This window comes from Lepisosteus platostomus, chromosome 9 (genome assembly GCF_059453375.1).
Source record: "Lepisosteus platostomus isolate fLepPlt1 chromosome 9, fLepPlt1.hap1, whole genome shotgun sequence".
NCBI classification, from domain to species: domain Eukaryota; kingdom Metazoa; phylum Chordata; class Actinopteri; order Semionotiformes; family Lepisosteidae; genus Lepisosteus; species Lepisosteus platostomus.
This window is the reverse complement of record NC_142619.1, coordinates 3,433,177-3,459,898: the sequence shown is the minus strand read 5'-3', so window position 1 is coordinate 3,459,898 and position 26,722 is coordinate 3,433,177. Positions and strand designations below refer to the sequence as shown.

Sequence of the window (26,722 nt, the reverse complement as noted above, 5' to 3'; positions counted from 1 at the left end):
TTGTATTAATTAGAATTATAATTGCTTACACTTATATAGCGCTTTTCTGGACACTCCACTCAAAGCGCTTTACAGGTAATGGGGATCCCCTCCACCACCACCAGTGTGCAGCCCCACCTAGATGATGCGACGGCAGCCATAGTGCGCCAGAACGCTCCCCACACACCAGCTCTCAGTGGGGAGGAGAGCAGAGTAATGAAGCCAATTCATAGAGGGGGATTATTAGGAGGCCATGATTGGTAAGGGCCAATGGGAAATTTGGCTTTGATCAGTTTGTGCTATAAAATTAGGCTACACACTGCTTGATAGGACATCAGGTTATATCATATGGGTTATAAAATATTGTGTAGAAGTAATGTAGTCATACAGGAAAGGTGAAGCGGTTGTTTTCGTCAGCTCAACAGCTGGTCAAACATCGATATTTTTTTCATATACTTTGACGCGAGTTGGGTTTTTTTTTATCTCGTTTGGGTGGTGTGAAACGTTTTGACTTTTCTGACCTCGTTATTAAGGTGATGGTATTAATTATCTTTTTTTTTTCTTGCCTTTCATCATCCATAATTACAGAGAACTCAGACTGGGGCCGTTTTTTTTATTTCTTTTGAGGAAAAAAAAGGCTACAAATGGAATAAATATCAATTCACGTATAACACGACTCGGTTATTACAGATTATTACAGTTCCTGTCTGCTCTGTGTAGTTTTTAATTGCACTGGCTGTTCATTCAGTCTCTCTTTCTCTGCTTTGTCATTATTTGTGTTTCGGAAAATCTAGTAATAATAGCAATTACATTTAATTTCAGCCCCATTAACGGAGTTTTTATGACGGTACTTCGGGAGGAAGGTTAGATCCTAATCTTGCACACATCCGCTCGCCTGCGTAAATATTTTTTTTTAGTTTTACTGAACATCAAATAGTGCAAAGGGAAAAAAAGGTATCCAAAATTAAATGAACAAAACACACGCACACACACACGCAAAACAATCCTGCCAGGGGTATTTACAAACCCGCACACAATAATTTAACAATGTTGCATACATCAGTTGTATTTATTGCTTTTTTATTGTTCGACTTTTTCATGGCGTTTAAGTAACACTGCATTTCCAGCTCACAAGCGTTAACGTAGCAAGTAGCGTTAGACCGGTTTGGGTGACTGTGGTATCTACCCAGTACTACTAACAGATTAACGATGAATACACGTTCCTCTTCCATATTCCATCTTGCAAAGTGTAACATTCCGCCAAACGCCTTGAATCTAACTTTGACAGTGAAATGTGATCGGTGAAGTTTTGCAGATCTCTCGCCCGCGTACATAACGCGACGTACAGTATATAAGCGCGTATACAATTCGGTATTTAATCAAATTCTCCATACATATTTGCATAGAAGTGAAGGTATGCCTACAGTATGTACAGTGTATACGGTATGTCTCTCCATTCACCTCCCTGTTAAATATACTGTAACGCAACGGGGGCTCAGGCGGGCCCTGTGTAAGAGCCGGCGTACCAGAGCAGGTGACGTCGCCGCCCTTCCCTGTGAGAGCAGGACTACAGCTACTGGGCTGTAGAGAGATCTCTCTTTGGCTCACCGGGCTGGGTCCCTGCTGAGTGACGCGGGAGTCCCGGGTTCGAGCCCCCGACGGTGGGGGGGCCGACCTAATGCGGCAAGGGCGCTCGCCTGAGTCCCCGTTGCGTTACAGTATATTTAACAGGGAGGTGAATGGAGAGACGTACCGTATACACTGTACATAGGAGAGCAGAGGGATGGAGCCAGTTCAGAGAGGGGGGTTATTAGGAGGCCATGATCGGCAGAGCGAGAATTATATACTGTTCATTACTATGAACTATTAAACTGTAACAAGTAACCAAGTAGGAAATGGAGTTTCTAACAGAAGTCAGGGAAAGAGGCCGGACCCTCGTCTCGGCTATGTACAGTATATAATTCTCGCTCTGCCGATCTTTCTCCTGCCAGCCTCTCCACACCCTTACAGACGATCCCCCACTCAGTCCTCGCAGGAGTGAGGGGGGCGGTTCCGACAAAACCTCTCCTGAAATCGCCCGTCCCGCTGCCTCATTCGCTTCGGACCCAAGTCCGAGTTCACAGCGGCACCCTTCGTACCCTCCTCTCTACAGCATGAAGGCGTAGGTTTTTTTTTTTAATTTGACTTAAACTGTTTCTTATGAGTCCTGTATACGCCTGGTATTAGTGTATATTACCAGAAGATGGGGGTTATTAGGAAGCCATGAGGGGTAAAGGCCAGGGGGGGGAATTTGGCCAGGACACTGGGGTGACACCCCTACTCTTGTCGAGAAACACCCTGGGATTTTTAATGACCACAGAGAGTCAGGACCTCGGTTTTACGTCTCATCTGAAGGACGGCGCCTGTTTACAGTCCAGTGTCCCCGTCACTCTACTGGGGCATGAGGACCCACACAGACCGCAGGGTGAGCGCCCCCTGCTGGCCCCACTCACACCTCTCCCAGCAGCAGCCTCAGCTTTCCCAGGAGTCTCCCCTCCAGGTACTGGCCAGGCTCACGCCCGCTGAGCTCCAGTGGGGGCTGTAGGAGGACACGGCTGCTCTTCCCGGCGCATTGCGAGTTTTGGAGAGGAGAGGGGGAGACGAGGATCTCCGCGTCGGTGTTGAACTGGACCGGATCCGTGACTGAGCGAAACCGTGACGGAGATCCGGCCGGCGCGCCTGCCTGGCCACACGGTCACACCGCCTGTCCGCACAGGCGGGGTGCATTACCAGAAGAAGCGGACCACGGCCTGATTTTTATAAAGTAGACGAATATATAAAACAAGTCCGCGGGGAAGAGAGGTCCGGAGGATCGTGTCTAATTCACCGGCGGGTTAGCGTTGCTGCCTTCACTGGCTGGTCCAGTTCCTGGAGTTCGCAGGTCCTCTTCTGGTCCAAGTTGTCAATTGGCCTCCTGGAAAACTGGCCGTGGTGTGAGTGTGCTCCGAGACGGACTGGCGCCTTATTCAGGGCGCCTCACGACTTGCGTACGTGTAGAATTAGCATTATCTGTATACATACAAGGGTCTGGGACACTAAAGGACAGCCTGTGGCCAATGTTTAGTCTACCGAATTGGCCTTTTCCCGTCATCAAACAGGTCAGCACCACACACACACACACACACGCACAACTCCGCCTAGTTGCTGACTTCCCCGCCGTCCCCGCGGCTCGCCCCCGACTCTCCGTCGCTGGTGCGGTCCGCTCTCTCGGGCGGCTCGGCGGGTGGCGGGCGCAGCAGGCGCTGGAGGTGCCGGATGTAGCCGATGGCCGCCCGCAGCGTCTCCGCTTTGCTCAGCCGCCCGTCCGCGACCCCGGGGGGCAGGTGCCGGCGGAGGCGCGCGTAGCCCTCGTTCACGCCGCGCACCCGCTGCCTCTCGCGCTCGTTGCGCTTCCGGACGAAGGCCGGCGGCGGGTTCGGGTCGCAGAGGCCCAGGTGGGCCCGGAAGGGCCCGTAGGACGCGCACGTCGGACACCCCGGGTCCCCCCCGACCAGGTCCAGGCAGGAGGGGCCGAAGCGGAAGGGCAGCCCGAGCGCCGCCCCGAACTGGTCCATCGTGAGACGGGTCGGCACGCGTCCGGGCTTCGGAACCGAGTCGGGGGGGAAGAACCGCTCCGTCCCGTCCGCTGGCCTTAATCCGCGAGTGGGAACAAGAGGGGGGAGAGAGAGAGAGAGAGAGAAAAGAAGATTAAACTAAAGCGTTTTCCCAAGCCAATTGCACGACGTGCAACTGTGCCCGTTTTAAAAACAAAAACAAAACAGTAATCGCTTTTTATTGATTATTTCGGAATAGTTCCAAACACATTTACATTTCTTTAAAAAAGCTGGGAGAAAATCATATTCCCGCAGACCCCGACCCGTTTCACGACGAAAGCAGAGGCCCAAACCTGAGATCAATACTTTTTTAAAAGAAAACAACATCTTCTTTACCCTAAAAAATACACTTTATCGTAAACGCGCACACACACACACAAAAGTTACTAATAGTTTCACCTGGCAGGAGAGCATTACGAATCTGAAACTTCACCTGTGAATCGCCAAACTCAGTTTTAAAATAAAACGCAAATCATAAATCCTAAAATACACTAAATGAATCCTCAGAAACAAGCCACGAGTTTACGATTCACATGCAGCTGCCGACGTGAAAATGGGATGTTTTCAATACGGTGTATAAAACTATTGTTCCTGGTGTCCCAAATTAGCGAATCTGTCAAAGTATATAACCTTCAAGGGTTAGGGTGACAGCGTACTTAACAAAACGGCGAACGATTTCACCGACAAACGAGCGTCATTTAAATACTCATATTTTTCTCTCTTGAGAAATGTGTGAATTTGTTGTGTCAAGGCAGGGGTACCTAGACTCACAGAGTGGCCCGTGTGTTCAGTCCTGATCCTGGAGGCTCAGTGTGCCCGTGGGATGTTATCCTCATGCAGCCCAGTTTACCCAGGTTATTGTCTTAACTGGGCTGGAGTACTGCCTTCTCCCAGTAGGAAAATCTGCAGGCACGCTGGCCCTTTATTACCAGGACTGGGGAATTGGTGTTTAGTGTTGGGTTGGGAAAAAAAAACAACTCTGGACACTAGACCAGGGGTGTCCAGTCCTGGTCCTGTAGGGTCAGTCAGTGTGTCTGCAGGTCTTGACTCCTTCATGAGCCAATCAGAGCCTCCAGGCAGGGTCCTGGCTCTAGGACAGGGGTGTCCAGTCCTGGTCCTGCAGGGTCAGTCAGTGTGTCTGCAGGTCTGCACTCCTTCATGAGCCAATCAGAGCCTCCAGGCAGGGTCCTGGCTCTAGGACAGGGGTGTCCAGTCCTGGTCCTGCAGGGTCAGTCAGTGTGTCTGCAGGTCTTCACTCCTTCATGAGCCAATCGGACCCTCCAGGCAGGGTCCTGGCTCTTGGACAGGGGTGTCCAGTCCTGGTCCTGCAGGGTCAGTCAGTGTGTCTGCTGGTCTTAGCTGCTTGAAAGAGAGAGAGGGCACCTGCACAAACACCAGCGCTCCAGGACTTAGACTGGACACCCCTCTCAGAACACGACCGCAAATACCCACTACATGCCAAACCCGGCAGATTGTGTTTGTCAGGTCTGACACCTTTGTGACGCTCGCTTATGTCTATGGACTCGCCAAGAAAACAAGTTTTCTTTGGTCCGACACTGTAAGAAATCAGGTTCAGTGCCTCGTGTGTGCTGTTGCCGTGGATATTGAAAGCCTTTATTCTGACATCCTAAAGCTATTTATCTTTGCGGCTGTGAAAGCGTCTCACCGTCGATAGGCGAGACTGTCGTGTTTGGGTTTCGTGTTTGTCCTGTATGTTTGTGGATTCTATAAAAAAAAACCGGACCCTGAAAGTTCCGTGTAAAACATCCACGACTGGGAAACGAATCACGAAAGATTTCTCTTTTACAATAAAAGATCCAAGAGTAATCCCGAAATCCAGATCCTTGGAATACCACCCTAGCTCTAATTGTTTTTAAATTTAACATTCATCGCAGGAATCTGCAGTATGACTGGATGTATTCACTGTTCTGGCGTTTTAGCCACAGAATATCACCTTGCCTCCACAGGTTTGTCTGTGTGATTTCCTCTTGCGATTTGTTTTTTAAAACGCAAAACCGAAAAGTGAAAGATATCGCATGTTTTTTTCTGTTACATCTCTGCTTTTTTCCTAACGACTTCCATCCAATTCAGGGTCACGGGGAGCCTGACATAGACTGGAATTCGCCGTTTGTGTTTTTGTTTTGTGTGTGTGTGTTTTCTTCGATCTAAAGAAATAGTTGCATCAAAGGTGAACATGTACTGGAAGGGGTTGAAAAGGGCGATCCTTTAGGGAAAATAAGAAAAAAATTGCTCTCAAGGTAATTTGTGTCTCAGCCTGACAGTTCTAGGACACCGCGACCTTGAGATCTTCTGCTGGCGAACCCAGAGCCCTTGTTTGGACAATGTCCAGGTGTCCAGGTGTCCGGCTGAGCGCGTATTCACCCCTGTACCCTCACCGCAGCACGCTTCCTCTCCAAAGGTGACAATAATAATAATAATAATTATAATAATAATAATAAACTTTTCTTTGCCGTCCCAGCTAAGACAAAGCTTAGGACGCGCAGCGCGAAAAGGAGCTTTTTCAAACTCATGTCGGAACTGGGGATCGACAGTACCTACCGGTCGGACGTCCCCCCCAGAGCGCTTCCACCCCTTCAGGGAGCCGTATAATCCCGTCAAAGACCGCGGACGAGGAGGGCAGGCTGGCGGCACCCTCCTGGGTGTGCAAAAGGAACAAAAGTTCTGGAATTCCAGGTTCCGGGAAGCAAGACCCGGACCCCGTGTCTCCCCACCCCCCCCCCCTCCAGCCTGTCAGTCATTCAGAGCGCTTTTTCAGGCGGTGCCGTTGACGCTGTAGCAGGAGGGCGGTTTCTGAGCGTCGTGCCTTGTTTGGTTTGTTTTTGTTTTTTTTGAGCCAGGTAGATGAGATGAGATCAAAAGAAAGGGACAAAAAAACACCGCAGACGGCCTACAGCTGTGCCCTCCTCTCACATTCACTTTTTTTTTTCAAAAAAAGAAGTGGGTTCGAGCCGGCAGCCGTGTCCCCCTGCAGCTCCCAGCTGGCAGCCCCCCACTGGAGCCCAGCAGGTGGGAGCCTGGCCAGTACCTGGAGGGGAGACTCCTGGGAAAGCTGAGGCTGCTGCTGGGAGAGGTGTGAGTGGGGCCAGCAGGGGGCGCTCACCCTGCGGTCTGTGTGGGTCCTCATGCCCCAGTATAGTGACGGGGACACTAGACTGTAAACAGGCGCCGTCCTTCAGATGAGACGTCAAACCGAGGTCCTGACTCTCTGTGGTCATTAAAAATCCCGGGCATTTCTCGAGAAGAGTAGGGGGTTATCTTTACCGTGGCCTCCAAATTGTACCCATGTATGATTGGCTTGCACTGGCCCTGCGATGGACTGCCGGTCATGACATCTCCGTTTCACCTCCCGGGTGATCATCCGTGCCTTTAACGCTTAGGAGCATTAGTATAGCTTAGGAGCAGATATCGCCCACCACGCTGCCCTGAGGGGAGATAACCGACCCCAACACACGGCGGACAGGTTCCTGGGTGGGAACCGAATACCTATAGCTCAATACCAGGCACATAACACCAACAGTGGGGTTTGCGGTGGTGCAGATTCTAACTCAACAAAGTCATCCCGAGAGCAGGCGCCCTTCGCTTTGGAGCACCTCGGCTCTCCGACCTTCACAAACAGAGCCCGTTCCCATCCTTTTCACTCCTCACTGCCGTTTCACAGGGGCGATTGGCGCGGAGTTTCCTCGTTTTGAAATCAGCCCAGTTTAACTGCACAATCCTTATATATTTTCTTTTTATCAGCTAGAGCAATGCCCTGATGACCCGATGTCCGTACTCTAATAAAACAGTCAGCGGGGGCTTATAAAGTTTCTCGGAATAACAAGACGGGTAATACAACGATTTACAACTACAAGGATTTTAAAGTTGCGTGTTGTTATTCCGCTGCCTTAACAAAATCAATCTCAATTTATTTCCTTTTTTATTTTTTAAACCGGGATGACAAAAAAAGGATTTGGATGTTATTTATATGACGGGTGACGCATGTCTCTTTCGGAGTACGCTGTAATGTGTATCCCTTCGTACTTTCCACACTCATTATGGAGTAATTAATGCTATGCTTGATTTGCAGTTCAGGTTGTGGAAATCGTGGCCGGTCGTGTCTGCACAGGAGTTGTAACATGATTTTTTTCCTCCCTAACCAACCAGTCTTCAGTCATTTATCTGAAATGTTGAATAAATTACAGCCAGTTTCACACAGTTTTTATGTATGTTTTCTGCTCACTACTGCTACTACAGAGTTCGTAAATGATCGTTTACGTTTTAATAACATTTGTTTGTGGAGCCTGAATTTATCAGCTGTTCACAGTGAAATAATTCACATATTAATGTTTTAAAAAGTATTATATTTGCACAATTAACCGACGGTTTCAGATGGCTAGCTAAAGTACTCAACCTGCTGTTTTTATTTTTATCCTTCCGCTGAAATTCGGCACAAGAAGTTACTTTTTTTCAAACGTGTATGAAACATCAAATAAACAAACACATGAGAAAAAGGTATCCAATCAAAGTTAAGTGAACACAAAAATCACAAAACACTTCGCGTCCAGAGGGAATTACAACCCAGAACACAAAAAAATTAAAATATAAATTAAAAATTGAAATGCATTCTGCATTTTTTTTTGCTTTCTGCATATGATACAACTAAATAATATTTTTTTCCATATTACGTGTTACAAACTGTATAATAATATATAACAAGTGTTAGTTTTTAACGTGATAAAAAAAAATCACGAACAACTTCAAAAGTTGTTTCTTGAACCTTGCTTGTGAGGTAGCATCTGGGGTTCCGGACAGCAAAACAGGCAATCGTCACTCTCAGTGGCATGACGTCAAACCTATCCATTTTAATGGGAGGGATTTGAGCAGGTAAGGGCTCGTCTACAAATTCTTACTTAAAAAAAAAACATGTAGTGGCTTTATCTTTCAGTATGCGAGGGGAAAAAAAACACAGAAACGCTTAAGTGAGAAGAAAAGACTTTTAAAAGAATCTGTGCAAGAGCTTACCGTGCAGTACAGTCATCATAATAGCAAATTCCCTCTTTTGTTCGTTTGCTAAAATTCAAGGCAAACTGACCCCAATCCCTGTGCGTGGGCATGCTCAGAAGCAGCGCTCTCAACAATGATAGCAGTCGCTGTTCGGGATACTCGCTCCCAAGCCGAATATATATGAGAAAGGGTAGGCATTTAGTTTTTTTTTATATATATATATGCAGAATGTTGTGTCTGCTGTGGTGCGTTGAAAGAGACGTCCGTAGGTAAAATGAGAACGCGAGAAGACCCGATTTTCTCTAAGTGCGGAGTCAGCCCTGGACTGCAGTCTTGTTGCTTTTTGCGGTTTCTGCTAACTTAAGTCAGTTTTGGGGGGTATCTGTTGCAATTTATTTATTTTGCATGGTACGGCGCCCGGCTATAATATCGGACCCTTTAACCGGAGGCTCGTGGGTTAGTACGCGGCATCTCAGGGGAGCCTTTGCGTGGATAGACTGTAGGGACTGTGTTCCGGCTCTCTGCCGGCACGAAATGTGCATTTCATCGGGGTTTGAACCGTGTCGGGCTTTTTTTTTTTTAACGTGTGAGAAGTACGTACGTCGTCCGAGTCAGTCAGTTGTCCGTCTCGCTGTCGGATTCACGCCCCGTGGGTCTGCCGCGGGTTCGCTGCGTCGCCCAAGCCCACCGGTGGGAGAGGAGACTCGCCACATCCTGCTCCGATCTGTTTGAACACCTGGTGATACCGAGCGCCTACTGGGGGCAGAGCCGGCGGTCAAAACACCAGGGTACATTCATGTCGTGGGAAGGGGGAAAAAAAGACAAACCGCTGTCTCCGTTGACGCGTCTTCTCAACATTGCATTGCGTTTTGTTGTTGTCGTCGCCGCCGTGGTCGATTTCGCGTCCCCCTCTTCTGACCGAGCGGGAGGGTGTCAGCGCAGTTCAGGGTCAGTGGGTTGTGTGTGTGGGGAGGTAAACTGTGCTCCCCAATAGCAGGAGGACTCCCACACGGCCCCCCTCCGTGTAGACATACCTGTAGACCGCTCACGACCCTGCTTTTGCAAGACCGTGGCAAGGGACACGGGTGACGTCTTCCTGACTACTTGAAACCCCGCAGGGTGTTTCTCATCGGCCCGGCTCTTGGCAAGGAGGCAGGAGCGATGTGTGTCCTGTGAGTCCCCGCTGTCCCCGCTCAGGGTCTCGGCTTTCAGCGGGAAAGGAGGCGGGGATGCAGTTGCGGATTAGTGTGTTGTCCTGAGACGCTGTCGGAAGCCGCACGCTGCTGCCCCTGGTGACCCTGCGGTGTTCCTGCCCCCAGCATGAATGACATGAACCTGAGTCCAGTGGGGATGGACCAGCTGAGTGTCCCCTCTGTGAGCGGAGCCATTCCTGTGAGCGGAGGACACCTGGGCCTGCCTACATCTCCCCCGCACAGCTCCATCGCTGCTCCAGGTCAGTGCCGAGCACACGGCTCCATCACTGCCCTGCCCCGAGCACACGGCTCCATCACTGCCCCGAGCACACGGCTCCATCACTGCCCCGAGCACACGGCTCCATCACTGCCCCGAGCACACGGCTCCATCACTGCCCCGAGCACACAGCTCCATCACTGCCCTGCGCCAAGCACACAGCTCCATCACTGCCCCGAGCACACTGCTCCATCGCCGCGCTGCCCCGAGCACACGGCTCCATCACTGCCCTGCGCCCAGCACACAGCTCCATCACTGCCCCAAGCACACAGCTCCATCACCACACAGCTCCATCACTGCCCCGAGCACACAGCTCCATCACTGCCCTGCGCCAAGCACACAGCTCCATCACTGCCCCGAGCACACAGCTCCATCACTGCCCTGCGCCAAGCACACAGCTCCATCACTGCCCCGAGCACACTGCTCCATCACCACACAGCTCCATCACTGCCCCGAGCACACAGCTCCATCACCACACAGCTCCATCACTGCCCCGAGCACACAGCTCCATCACCACACAGATCCATCACCACACAGCTCCATCACTGCCCGGCGCCAAGCACACAGCTCCATCGCCTCACTGCCCCGAGCACAGAGCTCCATCGCCGCGCTGCCCCGAGCACAGAGCTCCATCGCCGCGCTGCCCCGAGCACAGAGCTCCATCGCCGCGCTGCCCCGAGCACACAGCTCCATCGCCGCGCTGCCCCGAGCACACAGCTCCATCACCACACAGCTCCATCACCACACAGCTCCATCACTGCCCTGCGCCAAGCACACTGCTCCATCACTGCCCCGAGCACACTGCTCCATCACCACACAGCTCCATCACTGCCCTGCGCCAAGCACACTGCTCCATCACTGCCCCGACCACACAGCTCCATCACCACACAGCTCCATCACCACACAGCTCCATCACCACACAGCTCCATCACTGCCCTGCCCCGAGCACACAGCTCCATCACTGCCCCGAGCACACAGCTCCATCACCTCACTGCCCCGAGCACACAGCTCCATCACTGCCCCGAGCACACAGCTCCATCACTGCCCTGCGCCAAGCACACTGCTCCATCACTGCCCCAAGCACACCGCTCCATCACTGCCCTGCGCCAAGCACACTGCTCCATCACTGCCCCAAGCACACCGCTCCATCACTGCCCTGCGCCGAGCACACAGCTCCATCACTGCCCCGAGCACACTGCTCCATCACTGCCCTGCGCCAAGCACACAGCTCCATCACTGCCCCGAGCACACAGCTCCATCACTGCCCCGAGCACACGGCTCCATCACCACACGGCTCCATCACCACACGGCTCCATCACCACACGGCTCCATCACCACACAGATCCATCACCACACAGCACCATCACTGCTCCAGGTCAGTGCCGAGCACACGGCTCCATCACTGCCCTGCCCCGAGCACACAGCTCCATCACCACACTGCTCCATCACTGCCCCGAGCACACTGCTCCATCACTGCCCCGAGCACACTGCTCCATCACTGCCCCGAGCACACTGCTCCATCACTGCCCCGAGCACAGAGCCCCATCACTGTGCTGCCCCGAGCACACAGCTCCATCGCCTCACTGCCCCGAGCACACAGCTCCATCGCCTCACTGCCCCGAGCACACAGCCCCATCGCCTCACTGCCCCGAGCACACAGCTCCATCACTGCAGTGCACTGAGCTCCTGGTTCAGATCCCTGGACTCTGCCCCTGAACTGTTGTTCTTTTTTCCTGCTCACGTTACTGAATCTCCTTGCCATCCACTCGTCAGACGCGACGTCCGACTGAACGTTCCGCTTTCACTGATCCACTCTGCATCGTTACTGGTGGACGCCGAAGCCCACCGCTCTCCCCAGCCCCAGTGCCCGTTAAAGGCGTTGGTCAGTGGCCTTGTTCTGGTCTCTCCTCAGGCATGCCGGTGGCCATCCCTAACCTGGGTCCTTCCCTGGGGTCCTTGCCCTCCGCCCTCTCCCTCATGCTGCCCATGGGTCCCATCGGAGACCGGGGTGTGATGTGTGGCACCCTGGAGAGGAATTACACCCTGCCCCCTCCCCCATACCCTCACCTGGAGAGCAGCTACTTCAGACACATCCTGCCCGGTAGGTCGAGACGAGAGTCATTGAACACACTTTTTCTGCCTTACTTGTGGGATCTGGGTTGTTTCTTAAGTGAAATGGCGTGGTTACTCCTCTGTTTTCTAACCGTTGTATCCAGTACAGTGTCGTGGGGGAGCTGGAGTCTATCCCAGCAAGGAACAAGAACAAGGCAGGGTACACTCTGGGCAGGACACCAGTCCATCACAGGACACACACACACTCACACCAGGGCCAGTCCATCACAGGACACACACTCACACCAGGGCCAGTCCATCACAGGACACACACAGGACACACACAGGACACACACAGGACACACACAGGACACACACACCAGGGGCAGTTTTCCCTGAAGTTAACAAATCAACCAGAGTTTCCGGAAGAAATCTGGAACCCCTGGTTTATTTCTGGAGCTAGGGTGTTGTCTGTGTGGAGTTTGCATGTTCTCCTGTGTGTGTGTGTGTGTGTGTGTGTGTGTGTGTGTGTGTGTGTGTGTGTGTGTGTGTGTGTCCTGTGATGGACTGGCCCTGGTGTGTGTGTGTGTGTCCTGTGATGGACTGGCCCTGGTGTGTGTGTGTGTGTGTGTCCTGTGATGGACTGGCCCTGGTGTGTGTGTGTGTCCTGTGATGGACTGGCCCTGGTGTGTGTGTGTGTGTGTCCTGTGATGGACTGGCCCTGGTGTGTGTGTGTGTGTGTCCTGTGATGGACTGGCCCTGGTGTGAGTGTGTGTGTGTATCCTGTGATGGACTGGCCCTGGTGTGAGTGTGTGTGTGTCCTGTGATGGACTGGCCCTGGCGTGAGTGTGTGTGTGTGCTGTGACAGACTGGCGTCCTGCCCAGGATGTACCCTGCCTTGTGGCTGGCACCAGCTGGGTCACAGGCTTGCAGCCTCCCCCTGCGACACCGAATCGGGCAGAGCGATTAGAGTATTCGAAACGGATTCCTGTCTTTGTACGTGCCTGCGCAGCACACGCCCCATGTGGGGGTAACGCAAGTAAGCAAGGAAGCCGTGATGCCCTGGTTTTGTTCAGGAAACAACCGGATCGATGAGTTACTCACTGCCGACGTCGCTGGACCGGTCCGGTTTGTAACCCCTCCTGTGCTCTCCTGCTTGATCGCCGTAGGTATCCTGTCGTATCTGGCCGACCGGCCGCCCCCCCAGTACATCCACCCCAGCAGCCTCAACATGGACGCCGGCGCGCCCCTCTCCGTGCCCAGCAACCCCTCCTCCCTGGACCCCTACCAGCCCGGGGGGGCGGTGGGGCTGGAGCCCGGCCTGGTGGCCCTGGACTCGCGGCAGCAGGTGGGGGGGCACGGCGCCGGGGGGCTCCACCAGGGCGGCGCCCACGAGGTGCCCCTGGACGCCGGCCTCTCGCTGGACCCCCCCCGCGTGAGCAGCCCCATCTCCCCCGACGGCATGGGCGAGGAGCCGGCCCGGAGCCACGAGGGCATGGGGGTGGACGGGGGGGCCGGGGTGATGCCCCTGCACGCGGGCGGGGGGCTGGAGCTGCCCGTGGTCTTGGAGCCCGAACTGCACCCGGCCGGGTTGAGCTCCGGCCCGGTCAGCGTGGTGCTGTCCCACCCCATCGCCCCCCTGGAGCCCGCCGGCATGGGCCTGGAGCCGGTCAATCCCGCCTCCGCCGCCGCCGCCGGCACCGAGGTGCCCCTGGGGCCCGAGAACCTGGTGCTGGTCCCGTCCGTGCTCCAGCTGGAGGACTCCAACTCCAACAAGGAGAACCTGGCCGCCGCCTTCACCATCTGTGAGTGCCGGCCGCCGGGATCGCCGAGATGGCACAGGGATCATTGTGCGCCAGCGTCCCCGCCTGGGAGACGCCCAGCGATCATTGTGCGCCAGCGTCCCCGCCTGGGAGACGCCCAGCGATCATTGTGCGCCAGCGTCCCCGCCTGGGAGACGCACAGTGATCATTGTGCGCCAGCGTCCCCGCCTGGGAGACGCACAGTGATCATTGTGCGCCAGCGTCCCCGCCTGGGAGACGCACAGTGATCATTCTACACCAGTAACCCCACCTGGGAGACGCACAGTGATCATTGTGCGCCAGCGTCCCCGCCTGGGAGACGCCCAGCGATCATTGTGCGCCAGCGTCCCCGCCTGGGAGACGCCCAGCGATCATTGTGCGCCAGCGTCCCCGCCTGGGAGACGCACAGCGATCATTCAGCCCCATTAACCCCACCTGGGAGACGCACAGTGATCATTCAGCCCCAGTAACCCCACCTGGGAGACGCACAGTGATCATTCTGCACCAGTAACCCCACCTGGGAGACGCACAGTGATCATTCTGCACCAGTAACCCCGCCTGGGAGACGCACAGTGATCATTGTGCGTCAGCGTCCCCACCTGGGAGACGCACAGTGATCATTCAGCCCCAGTAACCCCACCTGGGAGACGCACAGTGATCATTCAGCCCCAGTAACCCCGCCTGGCAGACGCACAGTGATCATTCTGTACCAGCGGCTCCACCTGGGAGACACACAGTGATTATTCTGCACCAGTAACCCCACCTGGGAGACGCACAGCGATCATTCTGCACCAGTAACCCCACCTGGGAGACGCACAGTGATCATTCTGCGCCAGTAACCCTGCCTGGGAGACGCACAGTGATCATTGTGCGCCAGCGTCCCCTCCTGGGAGACGCACAGTGATCATTGTGCGCCAGTAACCCCACCTGGGAGACGCACAGTGATCATTGTGCGCCAGGGTCCCCACCTGGGAGACGCCCAGCGATCATTGTGCGCCAGTAACCCCACCTGGGAGACGCACAGTGATCATTCTGCACCAGTAACCCCACCTGGGAGACGCACAGTGATCATTGTGCACCAGCGTCCCCACCTGGGCGACGCACAGTGATCATTGTGCGCCAGCGTCCCCGCCTGGGACGCACAGCGATCATTGTGCGCCAGCGTCCCCACCTGGGAGACGGACAGTTATCATTCAGCCCCAGCAACCCCACCTGGGAGAAGCACAGTGATCATTCTGCGCCAGCGTCCCCGCCTGGGAGGCGCACAGTGATCATTGTGTGCCAGTCACCTCGCCTGGGAGACGCACAGTGATCATTTTGCACCAGGGTCCCCACCTGGGAGACGCACAGTGATCACTGTGCGCCAGTAACCCCACCTGGGAGACGCACAGTGATCATTCTGCCCCAGAATATGTAGACCAGGATGTGCAAGCTCAGAGTGGAGTTTAGCAGGGACGAAAGGGTTAGCACTCTTACTCTTAGTCACTCAGAAACAGTGCCCTGGAATTTTACATCAGCAAGCTGCCAGCACCTCAGATTACATATCTGCAGGATGACATCTCCTACAGTGCAGCGCACCCAGTCACCTCACTGGGACATTGGTTTTGAAAGTTTTCACCCAGAGGGGATTCTGCCCTGACTGCGGGAACCCTGGCTTTCCCAGCCCACTTTTTTACACCTGGGTAACACCTCCATTCTTGTCGAGAAACGCCCTGGGATTTTTAATGACCACAGAGAGTCAGGAGCTCGGTTTTACGTCCCATCCGAAGGACGTATACCCCTGGGCTTGACGTTTCACCCCGGTTCTCCCTGCGGAAGACGCCAGCAGGGCATATCACCCAGGCCAGCAGCCATATCACCCTGCAGCTCACAACTGGCAACCCACTGAAGCTAAGCAGGTGGGAGCCTGGTCAGTACCTGGATGGGAGACTCCTGGGAAAAACTAAGGTTGCTGCTGGGAGAGGTGTTAGTGGGGCCAGCAGGGGGCGCTCACCCTGCGGTCTGTGTGGGTCCTCATGCCCCAGTATAGTGACGGGGACACTAGACTGTAAACAGGCGCCGTCCTTCGGATGAGACGTAAAACCAAGGTCCTGACTCTCTGTGGTCATTAAAAACCCCAGGGGGTTCCTCGACAAGAGTAGGGGTGTTACCCCAGTGTCCTGACCAAATTTCCCCCCTGGCCTTTACCCCTCATGGCCTCCTAATAACCCCCCTCTCTGAACTGGCTCCATCCCTCTGCTCTCCTCCCCACTGAGAGCTGGTGTGTGGGAGAGGACTGGAGCATCATCCAGGTGGGGCTGCACACTGGTGGGGGTGGAGGGGATCCCCATTACCTGTAAAGCGCTTTGAGTGGAATGTCCAGAAAAGCGCTATATAAGTGTACGCAATTAATTAATTAATCAATTAATTAATTAATTAATTAACAGGCTGCTCTCGCCTAGGGTGCACGCTGTGCGACCGGTCGTACCCGTCGGACTGCCCCGAGCACGGACCGGTCACCTTCATCCCGGACACCCCGCTGGACAGCCGCGCCCGCCTGTCCCTGCCCCGGCAGCTCTCCCTGAGGACGTCCGTCACGGGGCAGGACCTGGGTACGGCCCTCCTCCTCCTCCTCTGACCCTTCGTCCTCGGAGCTGTGAAAAACAGCCTTGCAGTCTTTCTGTGGTTAAGAATGTGGCTTCTACCGCTGGAGACTTGTGAAGCTTATTCACGAATATATGTCCTTTTTTATGGTGTTTTTGGGATGTTTTTGGAGGGCAGCACGGCGGTGCAGGGGTCGGCATTGCTGCCTTGCAGCGCCGGGGCCCTGGGTTCGATCCCTGGGGTGCTGTCTGGGTGGAGTTTGCGTGTTCTCCCCGTGTTCATGTGGGGATTCCTCCCGCAGTCCAAAGTCATGCTGGTGGGTTAACTGGCTTCTAGGAAAACTGGCCCTGGTGTGAGTGTCTGTGTGTCTGTGTGTCTGTGTGTCTGTGTGTCTGTGTGTCTGTGTGTCTGTGTGTCTGTGTGTCCTGTGATGGACTGGCCCTGGTGTGAGTGTGTGTGTCTGTGTCCTGTGATGGACTGGCCCTGGTGTGAGTGTGTGTGTCTGTGTCCTGTGATGGACTGGCCCTGGTGTGAGTGTGAGTGTGTGTGTCCTGTGATGGACTGGCCCTGGTGTGAGTGTGAGTGTGTGTGTCCTGTGATGGACTGGCCCTGGTGTAAGTGTGAGTGTGTGTGTCCTGTGATGGACTGGTGTCCCAGCCAGGGTGTGCCCTGCCTTGCGCCTGTTGCTTGCTGGGATCGGCTCCGGCTCTCCTGCAGCCCGCAGTCCTGTACTGGATGAAAGGGATAGAGATGAGGTGGATGGAAGTACTCTGTGTGGAGGAAACTGTGTGTGGGATGACCATGCTTGTCTGTCTCCAGGTGTGTTTGCACGAGAAGCCATCCCTGTGAGGACCTGCTTTGGACCACTGGTGGGGCAGCACTGTAGCACTTTAGATGTGTCCAACTGGTCGGAGAAGACTCACACTAACGTCTGGAAGGTGAGAAGCGTTAATCCCCTTGTGTTACAGCAGGCCCTGTAGTGTCACAAGGGAGTCCTGACCAAGGTCAGTCCATCACAGGACACACACACACACTCACACCAGGGCCAGTCCATCACAGGACACACACACACACTCACACCAGGGCCAGTCCATCACAGGACACACACAGACACACACTCACACCAGGGCCAGTCCATCACAGGACACACACAGACACACACTCACACCAGAGCCAGTCCATCACAGGACACACACACACTCACACACCAGGGCCAGTCCATCACAGGACACTCTCTCTCACTCTCTCTCTCTCACACACACACACACTCACACACACACACCAGGGCCAGTCCATCACAGGACACACACACACACACACACACACACACACACCAGGGCCAGTCCATCACAGGACACACACAGACACACACACACACCAGGGCCAGTCCGTCACAGGACACACACAGACACACACAGACACACACTCACACCAGGGCCAGTCCGTCACAGGACACTCTCTCTCACTCTCTCTCACTCTCTCTCACTCTCTCTCACTCTCTCTCACTCTCTCTCACTCTCTCTCACTCACACACCAGGATTAATTTTCCCAGAAGCCAATTAGCCCACCAGCAGGTCTTTGGACTGTGGGAGGAAACTAATCACAATCCAGATTGTTTAAACTGTCAACCTGGGTTCAGATAAACTGGGGGTCCCTGAGACAACCGGGAGGCCGACTGGGTTGTTGATGGACCGGCAGACGGCGTGGAACGAGGTGGTGCCCGTGATAACACAGTGACGTCCGGGGTGCGCCAGATCTTCTCTCGCCACGTGTCCCGCGCTCGCGGTGTGCAGGGGGGGCCCGCGCTGTGAGTTTCACTCCCCCGTGCGTGCTCCGTTTCAGATGTTCCACAGCAACGTGCTGGAGTTCTGCGTCGTCACCACGGATGAGAACGAGTGCAACTGGATGATGTTCGTGCGCAAGGCAAGGCAAGTTCTCGCCGCCCCATGCCGTGCACCTGAGTGGCAGCGCAGGCGCGAGAAGATGGTGGTCTGTGGTGCGCTGGGATTCAAGGCGTTCGTTTCATAGAGGCCATGACTGGTAAAGGCTGGGGTGGGGGGGGGTTGAGTTGCCAGTTGGGAGTTGCTGGGTGATATGCCTGCTGGTGGAGATAACAGAGCTGCGTACACAGTGGGATTGATTGATGGATGGATTGATGGATTGATGGATTGATTAATTGATGGATGGATGGATGGATGGATGGATGGTGGATTAATTGATAGATGGAATGATTAATGGATGGATGAATTAATTGATGGATGACGGATGGATGGATTGATTAATTGATGGATGGATGGATGGTGGATTAATTGATAGATGGAATGATTAATGGATGGATGAATTAATTGATGGATGACGGATGGATGGGGTTATTGGATTGATGGATTAATGGATGGATGGATTAATTGATGGATGATGGATGGATTGACGATTGATTGATGGATGATGGATGGATGAATTGATGATGGATGGATGGATTAATTGATGGATGATAGATTGATGGATTAATGGATGGATAGATTGATTGATGGATGATGGATGGATTGATGATTGATTGATGGATGATGGATGATGGATGGATGGATTGATGGATGGATGATTGATGAATTGATGGATTGGCAGATTCATGGGTGGATGATGGATGGATTGATTAATTGATGGACGGACGGGTTGGTGGATGAATTGGGTGGATGGATTGATAGATGGGTGGGTTGTAGGATCTGCTGCTGTGCCATGAGGGGGGGGGGAGGGTTTTTCTGGGCGGCTCACAGGCCCTGCAGCCAGAGGGGGCAGCTCACTCATCCCGCCGCCCCCCCCGTCGTCTTTCCCGCGCAGCACCGGGGAGGAGCAGAACCTGGTGGCCTACCCCCACAGCGGGAAGCTGTACTTCTGCTCCTCGAGGGACATCCCCCCCGACCACGAGCTGCTCTACTACTACAGCCGCGACTACGCCCGGCAGATCGGTGAGTGAGGTCGCCTGCCCGCACTTTCGTTTCGATTAATGAAACAATAATCGCTCTCCAGCTCTTCCCTGGACCCTCCACTCAAAGCCCTTCCCAGGTCAGGGGGAATCCCACTGCCGCCACCAGTGTGTCGCCCCCTCCCATCTGGACGATGCGCCAGTCCTCTCCCCATGTGTTACCCTGGTGTCACGGCCTCCTCATAACCCCCCCCCTCTAAACGTTACACAGAACTATCTCTGTGTAACGTGTGGACGCACGCCGCATCAGGGACGAGGAACAGCAACAGCATCAGGAGTGCCGGGGGCGTTGAGGGCGGCGTCCTTCGGATGAGACATAAAACCGAGGTCCCGACTCTCTGTGGTCATTAACAATCCCGGGGTGTCTCTCGACAAGAGTAGGGGTGTTACCCCAGTGTCCTGGCCAAATTCCCCCCCCTGGCCTTTACCCCTCATGGCCTCCTAATAACCCCCTCTCTGAACTGGCTCCATCCCTCTGCTCTCCTCCCCACTGAGAGCTGGTGTGTGTGAGAGGACTGGAGCATCATCCAGGTGGGGCTGCACACTGGTGGGGGTAGTGGGATTCCCCCTGACCTGGGAAGAGCTCGGAGTGGAGGGTCCAGACAGGTGTCCGTGTCCGTGATGGACTGGTGTCCTGCCCAGGGTGTACCCTGCCTTGTGCCTGTTGCTTGCTGGGATAGACTCCAGCTCCCCCAGGGCCCTGTACGGGATGCTGTGTTTAGAGAATGGGTGAATGGACGAAGACCAGCGTGCGACCGCTGGGAGAGAACGTTTCGGGACCCGGTGGTGCGTGCGTGCGGTTTTTCACAGCCGTCCCTGTCCGTGGTTCTCGTTCCCAGGTGTCCCCGAGGTCCCGGACGCCCAGGTGTGTCACTGCCGGAAGGAGTGCTCCTCCTACTCGGACCCGAAGCCCCACCTGGGCACCCACACCCAGGTGCACAGCCCCCCGCCGGGCCCCGGCGCCAAGCTGGGTGGCGGCGGTGGCGGCGGTGGCGCCCCCCACTGGCCGGGCCACGCCAGGGAGAAGAAGTTCAAGTGCAGCATGTGCTCGCGGGCGTTCAGCTCCTCCACCAAGCTGAACGTGCACATCATGGGGCACGTGGGCATGAAGCCGCACAAGTGCGAGTTCTGCAGCAAGGCCTTCAGCGACCCCAGCAACCTGCGCACGCACCTGAAGATCCACACAGGTACCCGGTCCCGCGGGTTCAGTTCCCAGAGCACTGTCTGGATGGAGTCTGTGTGTTCCCTCCCGGTTCGGACGGGGCTTCTTCTGCTCTGGTTCCCCCTCCCCACCCCCCAGTCCAAAGACATGGGCTTCTGGGAAAACTGGCCCTGGCGTGAGTGTGTGTGTTTGTGTGTATCCTGTGATGGACTGGCCCTGGTGCGAGTGTGTGTGTGTGTGTGTGTGTGTGTGTGTGTGTGTGTGGGAGAGGACTGGAGCATCATCCAGGTGGGGCTGCACACTGGTGGGGGTAGTGGGATCCCCCCTGACCTGGAAAGAGCTCCGAGTGGAGGGTCCAGAGAAGCTCTAAATAAGTGTAAGGAATTATTATTGAAAACAACAAGCGCAGTTCTACTCTGCCCCCTGGTGGTAGAGGGGTTCAATTGCAGGCAGAGCACCGCTCCCCTAGATAGTGGGGGACCCCGCTGTGCTGCAAAGACCACGGTCCCCACACACCAGCTCTCAGGGGGGAGGAGAGCAGAGGGATGGAGCCAGTTCAGAGAGGGGGGTTATTAGGAGGCCATGAGGGGTAAAGACCGGGGGGGGGGGGGGAATTTGGCCAGGACACCGGGGTGACACCCCTACTCTTGTCGAGAAGGATTTTTAATGACCACAGAGAGTCAGGACCTCAGTGGCATCAGGACCCACACAGACCGCAGGGTGAGCGCCCCCTGCTGGCCCCACTCACACCTCTCCCAGCAGCAGCCTCAGCTTTCCCAGGAGTATCCCCTCCAGGTACTGGCCAGGCTCACACCTGCTGGGCTCCAGTGGGGTTTGTCAGCTGGGAGCTGCAGGGGGACACGGCTGCTGGCGTTCGATCAATCCCCCTTCCTTCCTTCCTGACCGGTGGGTCCTCCCCTTGCGCCCGCAGGCCAGAAGAACTACCGCTGCTCGGTGTGCGAGAAGTCCTTCACCCAGAAGGCCCACCTGGCTTCCCACATGATCATCCACACGGGCGCCCGGGACCTGAAGTGTGAGCACTGCGACCGGCTCTTCATGCGCCGCCAGGACCTCAAGCAGCACGCGCTGACCCACACCCAGTAAGAGCGCCTCTCTCCCTCTCCCTCCCCCTCTCTCCCTCTCTCCCTCACCCCCTCTCTCTCCCTCCCTCTCTCCCTCACCCCCTCTCTCTCCCTCCCTCTCTCCCTCACCCTCTCAATTCAATTCAATTCAAGGTGCTTTATTAGCATGACCGATGGGTACAATCAGTGTTGCCAAAGCAAATAAAAATAATAAAATTAACAGGGAACAAGACAAAAAATAGAAGTAAAATAAAATCTACAGACATGTTACAGACATTTACAACAAAGACATATTATAAAATATTGACATATACTGTAGGCGGCTGGAGCATTATTGGGAGACAGACTCACTGTTCCTCAGGCTGGGACAGGAGATCACATACTGGGCTGCCAGATCAACTGAGTTCCCTCCTCCCTCTCCCAGTAGGATTGGGACCTGTTGTGGTTTTGGCAGGTGTGAGAACTCTGGGATTAGATTTCTGAATTTCGGGAAGAACGTTTCTCTAATCCCAGAGTATCTGTCACAGTGCAGTAGGAAGTGCACCTCTGTCTCTATTTCTCCCCGCTGGCAGTGGGAGCACAGCCTGTCCTCTCTGGGCAGCCAGGTCTGCCTGTGTCGCCCAGTTTCTATGGCCAGTTTCTATGGCCATGTTTTTGGTCACTGAGCCTGTACTTCGTCAGGGTCCTCTCTCCGTCCCCCTCTCTCCCTTTCCTCCTCTCTCTCTCCCTCTCCCTCTCCCTCTCCCTCTCCCTCCCCCTCTCCCCCTCTCTCCCCCTCTCCCCCTCTCCCTCTCCCTCTCCCCAGCCCGTCCCAGGTGCTGGGCGTACACCCGGGTCGTCTGGGGTCGGCGAAGGCCTTGCTGCAGCCGGTCCGGGGGGGCGCCGGCTCATGCCTGGCGTTTCTGCTGGCCTAGCAGGGCTCCACGCCATCTTACTCTTTGCAAAATGAGGTTTTGCTGTGCCGAAACAGCGGAGTGTTACTGCAGCAAGAGCCTTTTCCAGCGTGGAATAAATCTTGTTCCTTTCCAGCGACGGGGGTTTATAGAGTGAACCCCCCAGAGCCTTTAATTAATACAGCTTCGATCGGCTCATTAATCGTTAAATCAGGCTGGAGGAAAAGGCACAGGCGACATCTAGATCGCAGCTCCGGAATGGGTAGATTAACACCCCACCTGCAAATCGGTCCTTCTGATTATTCCCTTTTTATTTCTTAGTTCGTTCAGTTCCGGGAGCTTTATTTATTTTTTTTAAAGGGTTTTATTTAAGAAAACGTAACAAAAAAACAAAAACAAAATGATTTTGACCAGGCGCACACAGCAAAAAAAATAATAATTAAGAAACCTAGAAAAACAAAACAGCCTACCTAAAAGCAACACGAACCAGAAACCTCAATTAAATGAGTGACTCAGTCATCAAGGGCGTGTGCAAAACTCAGGTCTTTTTCAAACACTAAGTGGCAGGAGTGAATTGAGTTCTCTAGCGCTGGTGACCTTCGGTAGTATCTGAATCAGTTTTTCCATCATGACGTCGCATTAAATACCATTGGGGGAGGGGGGGGGGGTGGGGTCAGGAGGTCAAGGACGAACCGGGACCTTCTTTATAATGAGAATACCTGAACCGCTCAACGTGGGGGCTCGAACCCGCAACCCCCCAGGTTAAGAGTCACAGCTGGGCTAGTCGGGCAGTCCGAATGTCTGTCATGCCTGGAGCTCACTGAAAGACCTGTATTTGGGAAAAAACTCTTTGGTCAACTATTTGGCTGTTTGGCAGTATTGGCCTATCTAATTGGCCTATCTAATTGGCCTATAATTTGGAATAGGAGCTGCCGTTTCAGAAGTCCCAGGAAAGGGACTCGAGTTTCGGGGGCAGTGTTGGGGAAGGGCAGACGCGCCCAACGCCAGCGCCGGGGCAGGGATTGACGCTGCGAAACGCTCGTTCCAGGGAGCGCCAGAAGAAGTGCCCCAGGTGCGACAAGCTCTTTTGGCGGACCAACCACCTGAAGAAGCACCTGAACTCCCACGAGGGCCGCAGGGACTACGTCTGCGAGAAGTGCACCAAGGCCTTCCTCACCAAGTACCACCTCACCCGGCACCTGAAGATCTGCAAGGGGCCGAAGGCCAGCCGGCCCGCGGAGGAGGAGGAGGAGGAGGAGGAGGAAGAGGAGGAGGAGGAAGAGGAAGAGGAGGGCGATCGGGCCGGCCGCGGGCAGCAGCAGCACGGACAGAACCACAGCCGGGACTGAACGGCGGGCGTCCGGCCCCCTATTTGCGGCGTGTCGCTTTTGACTGAACCGGCTAACTGGTTTCCAGCCCGGGGGGGGGGTGGGATAAACTGGGCTCCGAGACCTTGCTGGTGGGGGGGTGGGCGTCTCGCAGAAACCGGTCCGCGCTGAAACGGAGCCGGGCGGCGATGTCCTGCCGTTGTGAGACCCCCGGGGGTCTCTCAAGTTGAAACAGTCGATGCTGCTTTCGCCTCCAAGAAAACGTCACCCCTGCCTGATGCGTTATAGGGGGGGTTATCTTACTACCTTACTACCTTTTTGGGGGGATGGGGGTCCAATATTTGGGGGTTTGGCTTGTGCTGGGGCACAGTCTGTCTGTCCCCACCCCTGCATGAGCACCTGAGGGTGGAGACCGAGACGTTCTGGGGCTGCTGTCGCGACAGGTTGGTATTAACGCGGTAGTTTTGCACCAAAAAAAACCCCCAAACACTCGAGTTTTACAACAGTTGATTCACTGGGAGTGAGGGAGACCGCCATCGGTGTCATCGCGTTACGCCTCGGGTCGGTTCTTACGCGTCGTTGTACAGAGGGGGGGGGTGTTTTAACGGGGATGATTGAATGATTGACATTAACCGGTGGGCGGTGAGAAAGTGTCTTCGCTGAGAGGCAGGAGACGCAACGGGTTGTTGTTTTTTTTTTTTGCTTTTCAACCCGCTTGAAAGGCTTTCTCATCCAAAAGCATCTCTGGAAATGCAGAGAGAGAGAGAAAGGGGGTCGCACCAGCGATAATCGGTACTCGCGTGCGATTTCTCCCCCGTATATCCACTGGGTCTGCCGTTGTAAAAAAGAAAAAACAGCAGTAGCGATTTTGAGGGAAAAAAAATCCGGCGCCGTGAGAAAACACGTGTTACTGCGGAACTGACCAGCCGTCTGAATTCTCCACCTGTAGCTCCTTACCGGCCCTTCGCTGTTTTGAAAAGGCGGGGACCAGGCGTCGCCTTGCACGACAGCGAGCACATTGGTGTTGCTCATGGGGTGTAAATGCTGGATCTGTGTTTTTTATATATATATATCCGCTTTGCGAGGATAAATCGTGTATCAGGGGGGTCAGCTGCCTTTTGAGCTTGCGAGAGGAGTTTATCCGGACCCGCATCCGCCGAGAACTCGCTGGAAACGTCGTTCTTTTAAAAAAAAAAAATCGACGGAGGGGGTTTAATTGAAATTGAAATCGGCGCCGTATTCGCTTGCGCTTCGAGGACCGAACGAGTCCGGCCGGGATGGTTGTTATTTTTGAGCCGAGGCGCTGAGCCGGTGTCGGTCTCCCGTCTCCAATCCCGAGTATTGGTCGAGGACCATCGGGTCTCCGATGGTACCGCCGGCCCGGGCGGTCGGAGAAGCGGTGTGGTTCCCTGTCCCTCGTGTTGCACTCGCACGCCGGATCCGAGAGAGAGAGAGGGGGCGAGTTTAGCGCCCCCGGGTCACGGGGGACAAAAAATAGGACAATATCGTCCTCCACTTGTCACAGTTAGGAAAGCGCACTGCTGCCAGCCAGCGAGCATAAACTAAAAGCTCGTGTCGGGGCGCGTAATTATAAGAGATGCGATGGTCCATTGGGGGTGTGTGAATGAACCATGACGCACCGAGTTCCCGGGAGCACAGCCGGGGCTGTGGGCTCAGTTGTGCACGACTGTCCGGCTTTCCTTCTGCGGGTTTAGTCGCGCTCCCACCCACCGCTGGGGGGGAGAGAAAAAAACCCAACTGCAAGTCAACTAGTGACCCCAGGTATGAATCGCCCGGTGCGACACAGGGGTGCCATCGCGGGCTGGTCCCGGTATTGTAACGCGACGGGGGGTTCAGGCGAGCGCCCTTGCCGCATTAGGTCGGGCCGTCGGGGACTCGAACCCGGGACTTCCGCGTCTCTCTGCAGGGACCCAGCCCGGTGAGCCCATGAGAGATCTCTCCACAGCCCAGTAGCTGTAGTCCTGCTATCACAGGGAAGGGCGGTGAGGTCACCTGCTCTGGTAAGCCGGCTCTTCCACAGTGCCTGTCGGCCGTAAGCGTTAGTATTATTATACGAGGTGACGCATTTTTGTTGTTGTTGTTGTTGGTGGTGGTTTTCTCCTTCCTGGCAGCAGTACGCGCCCGTACAAGCGTAGCCACGACGAGTGTGTGTGTGTGTGAGACGGGTGAGGGGGTGCCAGGCGTTGTGCGGGTAGGCTGAGCCCCCCCACAAGGAGGCTCCTGACGTTTCTCTGCTCACAGAATCGCGCATTTTTTCCCCCCTTGATTCTGTTCCTGGTGGCTTTTTTGTTTTGTTTTAAATCTGTATTAAAAGACCTGTTCAAAGGGACGCTGTGTGACCTGTTTTATTACGTGAGGATAGGGCAGGGAGAGGGCACGACCCCCAGCTGAGAATAACAGCGGAAACGTTGAACGCCGTTATTTCTGCGCCGCGTACAGAGCAGAGAGGGGCGGCGGTCCGGTTTGCGGGCTCGTTCGGACCTGGAAGGTCGCGGGTTCGAATCCCGGCCGAGGCGCCTCGCCTGAATTGCTCCGATCGCTACCCTGTAGCTGGAGGAAATGCGTGCAATTGTTAAGTTGTTTTGGAGGAAGAGCGCCAGACACAGGACGACTATCGGGAAGAACGGCATTGCCGCCTCACAGCGCTGAGGCCCCGGGTCCGGTTCCCGGGATGCTGTCTGTGTGGAGTTTGCACGTTCCTCCGGATGCTCCGTTTCTCTCCCGCAGTCTGGAT

At 54.8% G+C, this 26,722-nt stretch overlaps 2 protein-coding genes across 6 annotated transcripts in view; one reads left to right on the top strand and one right to left on the bottom strand.

Annotated features, from left to right (window-relative positions):
* The window catches only part of LOC148654417 (achaete-scute homolog 4-like), a 171,895-nt gene extending 165,284 nt beyond the window's left edge, over positions 1-6,611 (bottom strand). For 2 of the 3 annotated variants that reach the window (XR_015941375.1, XR_015941374.1), the window contains exons 1-2: positions 6,171-6,611; positions 2,536-3,648 (exon numbers count right to left, since the gene is read on the bottom strand). Coding sequence is in view for 1 of the 3 variants with exons in the window: in XM_088646575.1 (XP_088502701.1) it covers positions 3,156-3,572 (417 nt within the window). In the remaining 2 variants the exon portion in view is untranslated. Of the gene's footprint in view, positions 1-1,042; positions 3,649-6,170 lie in introns of those variants that run through there. The other variant, XM_088646575.1, reaches the window with a different exon arrangement.
* Positions 6,612-8,700: 2,089 nt separating this feature from the next.
* On the top strand, positions 8,701-26,317 carry prdm4 (PR domain containing 4). 3 transcript variants are annotated; one of them, XM_088646461.1, is made up of 11 exons: positions 8,701-8,805; positions 9,935-10,068; positions 11,998-12,186; positions 13,307-13,942; positions 16,381-16,530; positions 17,342-17,460; positions 18,365-18,450; positions 19,358-19,485; positions 20,342-20,689; positions 21,596-21,764; positions 23,688-26,317. In XM_088646461.1, exons 2-11 carry the CDS (start codon positions 9,936-9,938, stop codon positions 23,986-23,988), a joined length of 2,259 nt encoding a protein of 752 aa, XP_088502587.1. In that variant the 5' UTR covers positions 8,701-8,805; position 9,935; the 3' UTR covers positions 23,989-26,317. The 3 variants fall into 3 exon arrangements, with proteins under 3 accessions (XP_088502587.1, XP_088502588.1, XP_088502589.1); XM_088646462.1 differs by having other exon boundaries at positions 8,715-8,805; positions 9,734-10,068; XM_088646463.1 differs by having other exon boundaries at positions 8,730-8,805; positions 9,813-10,068.
* Positions 26,318-26,722: the final 405 nt, after the last annotated feature.